Raw genomic sequence first — 14,181 nt, forward strand, 5'->3', positions numbered from 1 at the left:
CAGAGCTTCCTATTCAGGACATTTCCTACAAATGGAATCATGAGAGATGTGGCCTTATGCTTCTTTCACTGAGCCTAATGCTTTTGAAGTCCTTCCATACAGCATGATTTAGTACTTCATTCCTTTCATGGAGCAGGAGCAGACCTCTAGAACATGCTATCCAATGCGAAAATAATGCAAGCCATAATGTCTAGTAGCCACATTAGAAAAAGTAAAAAGAAACAGGTGAGATTAATTTTAATAACATATTGTATTTAATCTAACACATAAAAAACATGCTCATTTCAATATGGATCAACATAAAAATTAATAAGATATTTTGTATTCTTTGGGCAGGGGGCACTAACTTTGAAATCTGGTGTTCACTTTACACATCTCAATTCAGACTGGCCACGCTTCAATGGCTCAATAGCCACGTGGTAGTGGCCACCATATTGGGCAGCACAGCTCTAGACTCTAGAACCCCATCCAGCAGTCACATGAAGGGACTTTTTAAAAGAAAGAATTGAGCATTTATTTTCCCTAGAGAAAACAATGCTGAATGGGGCTAGGGAGAGAAGTGAGGGGAGGAAGCGAGTAACAGAGATCTGAAAATAGTACTTAGAACAAACCAACACACAATTCCTTAATTCCTGACCAAAGCCACAAGCAGTCACAAGAGTGACTGAAGCTGGTTGAACTGGAGCCAGACCAAAACAGAAGAATAGAAAAGTCAGGTAAAACAAACTTGATTGTGTGTCTGGGGTCTGGGGCAACTTCCTATCAGACACCAAGCTGAGGAGAATTTTCATGTGGAACCAAGACCCTGAGTAGGGGCCAATGGCAACCCATGAAAGGGCTGAGCCGGTGGCCTGTGCTGACTGTAAAGGGGATCCAGGGGGAGTTTCCTGCTCCCCCTCTTCCATGTATTCCCCACACCTTTGCACGTGCTGTTCTCTCGGTCCCAACAGTCTTTCCCCAGTTTTTCATGTGACTGATGCCTTCTCCTCTTTTTGGTCTCAGCTTAACCAGCCCCTCCCCTTTGAGGCCTCTCTGATCACCCAACCTAAAGCAGGCCACCCCATTGCTGCCTCTTCCCCCCGCCCCTCCCACCGCAGCTAATCTCAGCCCGAATTTTCCATTCATGGCACTTATCGCAGTTATAATTCTTTATAGTTTGTTTACTGTTTGAGGTCTCTCTTCCCCATAAGGGCAGGAACCTTGTCTGTCTTGTGTACATAGAGGATGGACAGATGAAGGGACAGACAGGGCACAGGGCAGGGAGGGCAGGGATCAGAGGGTTAGGTCCTGTGGTGGAAGTCCAGTACACACTCAGGCAGCCTTTCCTCTGGCGAGGACTCTACTACACGCTCCTCAGCTTTAGACCAACCCCAGCTCTCAAGAACCCCATCACCAGCATCTTTTGGAGTCTGTTGTCTCAACTTCTAACAAACATCAGAAATAAAAAATGCTCTGCCCTTTACTTTCTGAATCCTGTTGAGATTAAAAAAGAAATATTTTATACTCAGTGGCTCAGTCATCTTCTAAAAGGTCAGACTGCCTGGTCCTGGTGGGCACTGTGCTCAGTAATGCACTATTAAATCTTGGCCTGAAAGGTTATGTCCCTTCCCTTTAATAGACGATGCACCATTCATCCTTGAGGGGCTCTAGTAAATTGCAAAACCATCTGTATCTTGTGTGTAAGCCCTGGAGATTACAGACTACCCAGAGCAATAAAAAGGTCAAAGATCTAAGACTCAGAGATGATAAACTAAGAAATCTCTGGCCAATAAAACAACATAGCAACAACCAAAGGCATATAAGGGTGGGCGCTCTTAGTTCCCAAGATGTGGCAGTGATATTATTTATAACAAGAATGCCAATTTGTGGGGCACACAGGAGCTTTTTTATTTATATGTCTGGAATTGATTGTGTTCAAAAATTCACTTCTAAGGGAAGGTGACCCAAAAGACTTTGTGTTTTCCCTAACTTATGAAAATAGAAATGCTGGCAAAGCATTCAGCATGATACTTTACTTTATTTCACTAAAAAACCCCACACACTTGTATTTTTTCAGGCAAAGTATTCCATTTGGCGCCATATTTCTCCCTTGTTTTCAAAATTTCCACATTGTTCCTTCCCATGCAAAATAGCTCTCCCACGAAATAAGAAGGCCATTGATGCAGGTTTAACCCTCCCCTTGCCCCACTCTTAGAAGGGCTTTCTACTGAATGGAAGTCAATGCACTCAGGTAAAGGCGAACCATCCGTTGATACTTGGAAGAATGAATTAGCCAAACTTCTGAGCTCTTTGGCCTACGTATTCCATGCCTCCCCTTGCCCAATGGGCAAGAACTTTATCAGTCTAAGTTGGTGCAAATTCTTCTGGTTGAAAATTCTCCCTTTCACCCAATGTCCTAAGAATCCACATACACCTTTATCATGCACTGAATAACAACAAAAAGATTTGGTCTCAGCTTCAGTTTTTTCATTAATTCTGTAATTTATTAACTTTAGTTGATAATAATGTACCAATATTCATTAATTGTGACAAATATGCTGTATTAATGTAAGGTGTTAATAATAGGGGAAGTAGGACATGGAGTACATGGGAACTCTGTACTTCCTTTGCAACTTTTCTGTAAATCTAAAACTAGTCTAAAACAAAAAATTTATTAAGACGCCCCCATCTCAGTTATCGAAAGGAACACAGTGGCTTTCCCACTGCTGGCTTACTAGAGAACAGGACAAGCTGAAGCTCAACTCTCAGAGAAAGGACTGGTAAATCACATCTCAGAGCAAGGTGTGTCCAGCAGTGGTTCTCAATCTTCCTAATGCCGCGACCCTTTAATACAGTTCCTCATATTGTGGTGACCCCAACCATAAAATTATTTTCGTTGCTACTTCATAACTGTAGTTTTGCTACTGTTATGAATCGTAATGTAAATATCTGATATGCTATATGTGTTTTCCAATGGTCGTGACCCACAGGTTGAGAACCGCTGGAAGGGCTCAATAAACTTGCAAGACCAGTGAGGAAGACTCGGTTGTTTCTTCTTTTCCTCCCACCCCTCTACATGATGCCCATCCTGACATTTCAGTATTGGGCCAGCTGAGTGGGGCCATATGGATTTTTCTTTTTTGGAGTTATTCCAAACCAAACTATTATTAGTAGTATTTCATGAAGGCCATTCAGGTTGCATCTGAGATCACTCATAGGGGAGCTGGAGAGAAGCACTTTCTCATCTGGGATCTTATTTTTTCAAAGAATATCTAGTTGTCTAAATCTAGGGCATCTGATCTTGAAATTAAAGTTAAGTAGCCACCATCTCACATGTCACACACTCACCAATCTCCTCTCTAGGACTTTCTGCCTCGTTTACTCCATTCCCGCTGGTGTGTTTCCCACACTCCTCAATGGCCCCACTCACCTGACCCAATACTGAAATGTCAGGATGGGCAGCATGTAGAGGGGTGGGAGGAAACGAAGAAACAGTTGATTCTTCCTTACCCTTACCCCTCAGTCAGTGAGTTTTGACAAATATATACACCCATTTATAACCATCACCCAAATCAGAATACAGAACATTTCCATCCTCGCCCCTCCCCTCCCACCGCCCAAAGTTCCCCAGCCCTTATCAGCTGGAACACACTGAGCTAATCTATGCTGATAGAAATCAAAGCAGTGGTAGCTTGGGGAATAACTGCAAAGAGGCACAAGGGACCTTTAGGGGTTATGGAGATGATCTGCATCTTGATGTGAGTGGTTATACCGGGGCATATATGTCTATCAACACTGATTTCTATACATAAAATGGGTGCATCTTATTGTATATATATGTTACATATCAATAAAGTTAATTGGAAAATTTCCATTGGTGTTAGTTTTAAAGCCCTGGTTATTCCTCCAACCCCTAGCTGTCCACCTTCCTTGAAGCATTTCCAGTTCTCCTGGGCCCATGATGATCCCTTCCTCTCCTGACTCACTGCCCTCAGAATCTGTGCTGTCCACGTGGCAATTCATCTAGCCTTTCTGTGTGACAATTTTATTGTTATTTAGTTTTTTATGAATTCATGACTTGTCTCCCATCCAGATTATAAATACCTTGGGGCTGGGAAATCCATTCCTCTAAAGCATGGGGGTCACAACTGCCAAGCATCTGGAAATCCAGCAGCCCACTTGATAGCTGCTGAGGGGACAGTGTAAGGGAGGGCTTGTGTGGCCAGAGCACAGACACTGGGATGTGTACCCACAAGGAGAAAAGAATGATCTAGTAAAGGGCAAGGACATGCTGTGGATGGCAAACACCCACAGAGCCAATGAGAGCCAGCCCCTTGCCCAGAACAGCTCTCATTTTGTAATGCTTTTCCTTCCTCCCCCCAAATCCCGGTGACCTCTAGGCCTGCTTCAAGCTGTCTCCAGATGTACTGGCATCATCACCTTGGAAATTCCCTTCATCTCTCTCGTGTTGGCTCCCTATTTCCTGGAGCCTACGTTTTCTTTCCTTTTGGTGGAGCACACCCTTCTGCCAACAGCCCTCTCCAAAGAGAACACAGAGTATATCTGAGTGTGGGGCTAATGGTGCTCCAGGCAGGACCCAGTCAGCTTCCTCTCCTCATAGCTGAGCCTCACGTCAGGCTCCAGGCCCACCAGAACTTGCTGTAAAACATCCTTGACCTTGGGTCCTAATTGATGTTCTGGTGACCTTTCCATTCAACATTCATTCAGTGACTATTAACTGAGAGCCAACTATGAGCCAGGCACTCTTCTAGGCACTGAGGATAAAGTGGTGGACAAAATAAGCAAGGAAGTCCCTACTTCGATTTGAGATGTGATACAGCTGAAGTGGGGTGGGGCATGACCAAAGATAATAAGCAAGTGAACAAATAATAAATAGGGTGATTTCAAATGATGATGAGTAGGATGAAGAAAATAAGACAGAATGTTGGGACAGAGGTGGTGATTCCTTGAGGTCAGGTGGCAAGGAGAGCCTCACTGAGGACGTGATATCTGTGTTGTCAACTGAAGGATAAGGAGTCATCCATACTGAGATCTGGAGTAAGGGCATTCTAGGCAGGGGAAGAGCATATGCCAAGGCCCTGGGGTAGAAAAAAAGCTCAACGAGTTTTGAACAGTGCTGAGTGGCTAGAGCACAGTAAGGAAGTAGAGAATGGCAGATGATATCAGGGAAGCAGGCAGAGGTCAAATGACATAAGGCCTCATATGTTATGAGAATCGCTGGGGTTTTATTCCAACTGTCATAAACTACTTTGGGTAGTTTTAAGCCTAGTCCTTGGGCCCCTCAAGGACCAAACTGTGCCTTACACATATGTATTTTTCTGTTTTGGACCTAGAATCCTGGATACTCCAATAGCTCCTGGCAGAGGGTATCTGCTGGAAAGCATTCATGCAGACTCCCATGTCTCTGTAGTCTCACCTCAATTCCTACTGGGGGGTCCTTTATCACTTTGCCTTAGACTCTCCATATAACCTAAGTTAAAACCTGTGTTTTTTCCCTATTTCTGCAGTCAGACTGGACCCCTCTCAGCATTTGTACCAAGGCTATAGATGATAAACTGTAGCAGCTTACCCAGTCCTAGGAGGTGGCACCAGTACCAGGCCTCATTCTGCCAAGTGTGCTGTGTCTCAAGCTAAGACAGCTCAAGGGGCCACAACAGAACCCAGTTGGGAAGACAACCCCTCCTCACAGGCTTCCACCACCTGACTCACCTTCACCCAGGGTCTGCTTGAGTAAGTCGTGCTTGGCCTGCAGCTTAGTGATGAGGTTACTGCCATTCACATATTCTTTAAATTTCTGTAAGACACAAAGCACAAGGACATTACAGATCACAGGGCCAAGTCTCCAATCTCTGCTCTAGAATGGACCTCTGGGACCGGGAGGTAAAAGGGAGAGCGTGTCACCCCAAGGACCACAGTGCGGGGGAAGGGAGCCTCTGTGGCTGCTCCTTTGCTTTTCCCCATCAGACCTCCAGCTGCCCAATCCTGTGAGGACTGCAGGCATTTCAGGTCAGTTCTGGGACCACAAAGAAAGCTCAGGGGAATGGGAGCAGTGAAAGGCACTGTTGTCAGGTGAGGACTGTGGGAGCTCTGAGTAGAGGGCTTCTTCAGTCATCAAAGCTCCACTGTGCTTCTGGGCCAAGAGCAACAAAGACTGAACCATCCCTGGGGCACACGGCTAAGCGCGAGTGCTCTACCGGACCTGTCAGAGAGGAGCTGGGAACAGGTCTTTCTTCACCTGGCCCCGCTCTGGAGGAGGAAGGGCTCTGCAGGCCCCAGAGACAGAAGGGTAGTCAATATTAGCCTAATGGCCTGTTTTGAATGACTCTGTCTTTGGCCTTGCCCCTGACATATCCATTATTTTTTTTATTGACAAACATTAAGGTTTGGAAGCCACACTCACTGAGTCTGAAGACCACACAAGGTCTGAAGAGACAGCACCTATGGTGAACAACTGGATCAGGATCTTGCACTGAATCCATGAATAAGATCTCTAACTGATATGATAAACATGAGACCTACCCAAGACGTCACCTACTCATCCTTTAGGAGGAGGGCAACCTGGTTTAATGTTGGTGCATAGGGAATAGAGATTTAATTGGTATTAACTTAGCTTTATTTAAAAAAGGGAATATGATCTTAGGACTCATGAAAAGGAGCATAGCACCTACTGTGGAAGGAGGTGAGAGTTTAACTCTAGCCTGTGCCGGTCAGACCACACTGCTGGGAGTCTCATTTTGGAAGAGGCTTCGACAAATGGAACATGTCCAGGAGAGAGTCACTAGGATACATGAGGGGCATCTCAAAGGGAAAGCTTATGAGGCAGGACTGAAAGAACCAGATATGTCTAACCTGGAAATGAAAACCCAACTCCCTGTGACCACACCAAAGACTATCCTGTAGAATTAGCCGCTCTCTGGATAACCCCAGAGAACAGAATCAAGATCAATGACCAGAAATCCCAGTGAGGCAGATTTTTTAAGAGAACAGAGATAAAGGAAAACATTCTAATATCTATAGCCAGCCACAGGCCAAACAAAAGGGCTGCTAGGGGAAGGAGGGAGCTTTTCAACTTGGGGCTGTTCAAGCAGAGCTGGATGACTTTTTGAAGAGATATGGTTGAATGGGATAAAGCATCAGATGGAGGATTTAAGGTCCCTTAAAACCCCAAATTATATGTTCACTAATCACAGGTTGAACTACAGCCTTGGTGGCCCTTATCGGTGTCCCTGGCCAAGTGGAATGTTAGCCATCTGGAATTTTACATGAAGGCCTGGCAACTCACCAGCAATTTGCATGGATCACGCAGGGCATTGTTTTCAAAGCCTGCACCCCGATTTAAGACAACGCAGCACGACAACCATTCACTAAACTTCAGGGTTGTTACTTGGGGCTTGCACTTGGCTCCATTACCATTTTCCTCTCACCCTAAGTGAACACAGTTTGTTTTTTTCCTAGAACAGGAACATTACAATAACCATCCATTCAAGATCAATGCTGACACTATCACTGGTGATTCACTTTCTGCATTTCACAAAGCCACGCCAGGCAACCTAATTTGGGAAGCATGTTGGAAGGACTGTCGGTCTAACGGACCCAGGTGGTTTCACTGGCTCCCACTAGCTTGGGCTGCTCTTCAGAAGTCAGTGCCAGCGGGTAAGCAGACAGCGGGTTCTGGGTCCACTTACTGTAAAATAAAACATTTCTGTCTCCTGCTGGTTGGCTCTCCTTTTGGCGATGTTGATCTTGCTCATGTAGGTCTCAGAGGCAGCCGACTTTACAGACTCTGTGGACCGACTGTGTTGGAAGGCGTCAGAGACATCAAAGTCCTCCACGGTCAGCATGTCCTGTAAGGTCTGCATGGTGGCATCCAGGGTTTTTCTCACCTGGGGAAGCATGTCGACAGAAAACCGTTAGCCTCAGGATGCATTTGACGCCTCAAAGTCCTTTTCCTAACCATTACTTTATTTCTTCCACACAAAGCCTCTAGGAGGCAGACAGGACAAAGATGATCATTCCCATTATATTGATGTGCAAAGTAAGGCCAGTTAGCTGGCTGGGGTGAGCATCCAGGTTGACCAATCTAAAGTCACTTTATTAGATTGCTTCGGCCAGAGAGAGCCTTGGAGAATACTGTGACGAAAAAGGAACTTGGGTTTCTTGGTTTGTTTCTCTTTACCTGGTTATACAGCCCCAAACTATATGGGAAGAAGGACAACACTATAAACACTCTTGGTTCTCTTCAGGGTGGGGACAGAGATTGGGTAAGGTGAGCAGCCATCCTCCATGAGTGAACTGTCCAGCTATCTGCCACCTGAGTCCTATCAAAACCCTCACAGAAGAGAGAACCTTGAGGAAGAGAGATGCCAAGACACCACAGTCTAGTCATTTCTCCAGGATCCTGATTTCTGCCTTGGGATTGAGTGGGACCCCTGGAAGGCTACACACGCAGGGCCCACGAGCCCTCACCTCACCATACCTCGTCACTGATTTGAGCTTAAACAGCAAACCCTATAATTTGATGGAGCGTCATTCCAAAAACATTTCCAGGAGAAGTCACTCAGGTCTCAACTTAAATGTCATCTCCTGGTGACATCAGGCTTCCTGACTACCATTTCTAACTTAGTGCTTATCTCTGTCTAATAATCTGCATACTCATTATTTATTACTTTGTTTTCTTTTGTATTTTTATTACTATCTCTCTTTTCTCAGTGGAATATAGCCTCCATGAGAGAAGGCACTATGTTGTCTTGTTCACTCACTTTACTCTGCATTTTAGCACAATGTTTAGCACATAATATATGCTTAAGAAATACTTGAATAAGTATTCATTCAATGAAAACTTGTTGAATGAATACATTAACGACTCAGTTCTTTCTAATATAGCCTGACAGAAGCTCAGGTTCCAAATCGAGAATCCCATGACCATGAACAGCCTCTACAGAGGAACACTCGCTTCATTCCTTCTGTGGCCCTAATCTCCAATTTAAATTCCATTAACATTATTATCCATACACTTTTCCATGTAAACACTTTTAAATGCTTCGGGGAAAGATGTAGGCAGGAGTAAATAAAGAAAACACTCTGTTCACCTCCTCTCTCTTCTCAGGTTTGAAAAACAAATATATAATTTGTCTCCACAAAACTTCCCCCCAGGGACTGCTTTGATTCGTCATCATCCTGAGTGACAATCTGTCTCGCATTCATGTTCCCCCTACTTCTGTCCTTTATGAAGACAGAGTGAACCGCCCTCTCTGCCAGGACAGCCCTCTTGAGATGTGAAGACAGGACCCTGGCTCCCATCGCCTGCTGTGAATGCACTTCTCAATGAAAAGTCCTCTCCCCACATCCTGGTGTTCACCAGTTGGTTGACATCCTCCCCGCATGAAGGTATCCAGGCTGGACTAGAATTTTTCCCACCTAGCCTCATCAGTCCACATCAGAATGGAACCACCACAGCTGGGCTTTCCATTTGTACCCTCCCAGTGGTAATCCTGTGCCACCAGCTGCATGGGAGATATGCTGATTGTGGTAAGATAGAAGTTCCTTGGGGCTCAGAATCCATGACACATGTAGTGTGCCTGGGGTTGTTCATTTAATAATAATAAAATACCTATTATTATTTCTGATGATAAAAATAACATAAATAACATTACAGAAAATAGAGAAAAGCACAAAAACAACAACAACACAGAAATCACCTCTAATCCACAACCCAGACATAACCACTATTAACATTTGGAAGTATTTCCTCCCAGTCTTTTTTCTATGCCTGTGAATACACACAAATACATATGCACATACTCTAGTCTACCTGAGTTATGATAATACTGAACATAAAATTTTACTTTCTCTTTGTGTTTCTTTAACTCAGCATCTTGTGAGCATTCCCCCTGAAAGATTCTTGGTGTGCATGATTTTAATGGTTGTGTAACAGTCTATCTTACAGATGAACCCTAATTTATTATGTGTTCTTTGGCGAATGTGGAGTCCCCAGGACAAGTTAGGCCTTTGTAAGGAAATCCCTTATAGGGCAGAGGGGCTCACTTACCTCCTCATTCTCTATCTTGAGAGTGGCCAGTCTGGACTGCAGCTGGTGGTACCGCATGAGTAATTCTGTCTGGACGGGCTGCTGTGCACTGACCTGGCACACCTGTAGGAATAACAGCCCCCACCAGCAGTCACCCAGTGTCCTCATCATCTGTGTGGAGTTAGGGCAGGAGCTATCTATATATATAAAAGGCTAATATGCTAAGTGTCCAACCATCCAACCAGTTGCTATGACATGCACTGACCACCAGGAGGCAATGCTCAACGCAGTCATGACATGCACTGGCCATTTACAAATTGACCTGGTGCTGCCAAAGCAACACTCGGCTTCCCCCAAGTGGCATACAGGCCCGCCACCACCCGAGAGTGACAGCCCACCAAATTGCAGCCGACGCTGCCAAGACCCCATGGCACAAAATGCAGCCCACAGCACAGCACAGCCTGGAAATGGTTGCTGTGGGTGCCAGGTAATGATGTCACATAGCAACACTCGGCTTCCTCTCCCTAGTGACGATTAGTCTCCTTGCAGTTTCTTCAGCCCAGGAATACAACTTGCTTTATAGCCAGGTGCAAACATTTCACACTTGGTATAGTCAAATACTGCTGCAGTTAAATACTTTACCCTTTGTTCTCCCTGAGTGATCTACAATAATAATCTGCTTCGGGTTGATATTTCCTGCTGTGTTGCTGACAATTACCTGAATGAGAAGTTGGGGTGCTTCACTGGGCTGGAAAAAGTTTAGCTACATCAGAAAGCAAGTCTAATTAAGCAAGTTTATTCTATACATATATAAAAGGCTAAGTTGACTCGCGCATGTGCGATACATATAAAGCTCTTGCTGGTGCCAATTGCATGCACGTTTCAATCTGTCATTGTCGATCGTGAATTTGGTTGACACTTCTATTATAGAGAAAGGGCGAATAACGATATTAAAATATTTCTTCTAATTAATTTCCTTTCAATGTGCACGAATCCGTGCACCGGGTCACTAGTCACTAATATCCCTATCAGATGTTGAGGAAACAGGCTTGGAGAGCTTAAATGACCTGCCAAAGGTAACACAGCTTATATTTGATAACACCTGATGGGAAGCAGGGGGCACGCTCTCTAATTGCAAAGTGTGGCTTCTCAGTTATGGTCTTCTACACTGTGCCCTCTTGAGGGTTTACTACGAGCTCTGGCAAATCTCATAAAGTGAGACTAGTTAGTTAATTTCCAGGCAGGAAGTTATTGTAAGAAAGCAATCACCTAAGAGAGTGGTTGGCAAACTGCGGCTCAGCAAACTGCAGCTCGCGAGCCACATGTGGCTCTTTGGCCCTTTGAGTGTGGCTCTTCCACAAAATACCGACCTCTGTGCATGGGCCACGAAGTTTCAATCGCACTGTATGTGCGTGCCCGCACGTGGTATTTTGTGGAAGAGCCACACTCAAGGGGCCGAAGAGCTGCATGTGGCTCACAAGCTGCGGTTTGCCGACCACTGACCTAAGAGATGCCAATGGAAAGAATGATGAATGGGGAACAATGAGCCAGGTGCTCCTCTTCCCCAGCAGGAAGATGCTTCAGAGAGGCAGCTGTGAGGTGATCGGCTCTCATGGACCATCTTCCCCAGGAGGTAGATTGGGTGAGAGGTGGAGGAGAGAAAATGTGGAGAGAAATATTGTTCTCCCTACATCCATTCCATCCAGGGCTCTGTCACCACCTGCAATCTGGGCTGCCTGGGGTGGCTCAGCTGAGATCACAAGGAACAGCAGGGCTCTGTTATTTATTAGTTATTTACCACTAACTAGGCAACCCAAACTTTCTAGTCATTAGTAGTTACGATGAGGTCAGAATTTTTAAGGCTAGATAAAAGGGTTGGACATGAGGGATGGGGCAGGTGTTGCAGGAAACCCTACACAGGACTCTCCTTTGCAAATAAAGAAAGTGGATAGAGCCACCTGGAGGGTCCAGCAAACGCTCTCTGCTAAGGAGCTGCCTTGTCCCTTCCCACCAAGCAAGTTCAGTGGATGGCCCAGTTGAGCTCTCACAGGAACCAGAGACTGGCAGGGTCTTGTACACTATTGGTCTGGGTCCTCCAAACTCCCAAGTGCATGGGTGGATATGTCTAGGTGAAGGGACAGGGGCCACTAGGACAAAGTTCTGTGGACATATCCCCAGGGTAGAGATAATGGAGATGGGGAGACAGATACAATGTCTTGTGGCTATTCTCCTCAGTTCCAAGACTAAGGTCTGAGCCCCAGAGGGGGGAACTGTTTGCATAAAGGATTTTGTGAAACTTGGGTAACCAGAGGGCTTCTTTGGGGCCAGTGACCAGTGCCTTACCCTCTCTCCCACCCCAGAATATAGCAAGAATCTGAGCAGCACAAGCACTGAAGGAAACTCAGTTGGTGGTGTGCCTCCTGTATTGGAGGGCAGGCAGAGGACGTTAGCCAGAGTGGCTGTGATGAGGCCCAGACTCCAGTGATCCAAGGGAGGAACGGGAGATATTCTACAGTAACTGGGAGGGATTTTAAGGAGCACTAAGGTCCTGCAATTCTGTGGGTGGGAAACTTGAGCCAGTAAGGTTAAGGTATTAGTGGTAAACTCCTTGGCTGGGAAAGCCCTTGAACCAAGAACTTGACCCCAGGCCTCTGAGATAAACATGCTGCATGTGGAATTGGGGCTGATGGTCCCCTCCCCGCAATGTTCTGGGAGCACGCGGGAGAACAGATGGAAGCAGTCTCAAGCATGGGCTCCTGGGAGGAACCTACCTCATCCCCCATGTGTGGCTGGAACTCAAACTTGAGTGGAGGACAGAAGACCTGGTTGTACATGTCCATGACCGTGTGCTTGTCACTTCTGGAATCCAGGTTGTCCACCGCATTCTCAATAACATCCAGCCCCTCGTGGCGAGAGGTCTCCAGGTTGTACTCGGCTGAGAGGTAGGTCCGGAAGGTACGGGCCAGGCTGGCATGAAAGCCCAAATCACAGCACTTGGAGACAGGCACACAACAGAAGGGTGAAGTGAAGGCCATGATGTGAAGGTGGGCACCACAAGTATTTCCTGTCCCATCATGATGACCTTTCATTCCATAGTCAAAATCTTTCATCCTGGGGGCCCTTGTGCATTTTCGAACCCTACCACACAAATCACGTTAAACCCTCAGGGAGACTTGGGATTGCAATTTGGGCAACAGCAGGACTTCTCTCAGCTTCCCAAATTCATCACATTCTTTCTCATCTCCAGGCCTTCTTACATGCATTCCCTCTGCCTGGCATACTCTTCCTCTCTCCTCCTGCCTAAACATCCTTCCTTCAGGTTTCAGTTTAGAGATCACTTCCTCTAGGAAGTCTTCTTTGATGTTCTCCCCACTCAGAGTTTATATCTGCTGTCCCTCCTCTAGGGGTCCACCTCTCTCTCCAGCTCCCTCACTGTGACACCTGCCCCGTGGCATGGTGATTGCCTGTTAATATGTCAGGGTTATACAGGGTCAGCTCCATGAGGGCTGAGCCACTGGCTTTTGTCTACTGTAACACCTCAAGACCTAGAATGAGTAGCTGCTCAAAACACATGAGAAGCAGTCCCAGTTCCAACACAGGCGAGAGAGGCTCTCCCTGATGACGCCACTCACAACAGTCTTTCTCCAAGCATGGCTGTCCTTCCAGCCTATTCTCTGCAGCTGGTAAGGAAATCAGTGTTCCATTCTCCTTTTGCTTAAATGGCCTGATTGCTCCACTGATAACATCCCCAAGAAAGCTGACCTGTGCATAGTGGGCCCTCAAACAACTCAGGTTTGAACTGTGCAGGTTTGGAGTTTTTTTACTAAATATGCAGTCAGCCCTCCATATCCCAGCTTTCACATCCTCACATTACACCAACCGTGGACTGAAGACAGTATTTTTGATCCAATGTTGGGATCAACTATATGCACTGTTCTACACCATTTTATATAAGGGACTTGAGCATCTGTAGATGCTGAGAGACGACTATAGTTAAGTTTTCAGAGTTAAAAGTTATGTAATGGACTTTCCACTGAAGGGGGAGATTGGAACTCCTAACCTCCACATTGTTTAAGGATCAGCTGTAATTCTATTTTCTTTCAAGTGTGGCATATGTCTGGCAGACTAGACCTGGGGTGCTGAACATGTCTGTA

General features: G+C 45.8%; 1 protein-coding gene across 3 annotated transcripts in view; it reads right to left on the reverse strand.

Annotated features, from left to right (window-relative positions):
- The window catches only part of SRGAP3 (SLIT-ROBO Rho GTPase activating protein 3), a 247,303-nt gene that overhangs the window by 44,796 nt on the left and 188,326 nt on the right, over positions 1–14,181 (reverse strand). For all 3 annotated transcript variants that reach the window (XM_006758216.2, XM_006758217.2, XM_015560351.1), the window contains exons 7-10: positions 12,799–13,020; positions 10,049–10,150; positions 7,686–7,883; positions 5,710–5,794 (exon numbers count right to left, since the gene is read on the reverse strand). In XM_006758216.2, coding sequence (XP_006758279.1) covers positions 5,710–5,794; positions 7,686–7,883; positions 10,049–10,150; positions 12,799–13,020 — 607 coding nt within the window. The remainder of the gene's footprint in view (positions 1–5,709; positions 5,795–7,685; positions 7,884–10,048; positions 10,151–12,798; positions 13,021–14,181) is intronic.

The sequence above is a fragment of the Myotis davidii genome, unplaced genomic scaffold (assembly GCF_000327345.1).
Source record: "Myotis davidii unplaced genomic scaffold, ASM32734v1 scaffold73, whole genome shotgun sequence".
Lineage (NCBI taxonomy): Eukaryota > Metazoa > Chordata > Mammalia > Chiroptera > Vespertilionidae > Myotis > Myotis davidii.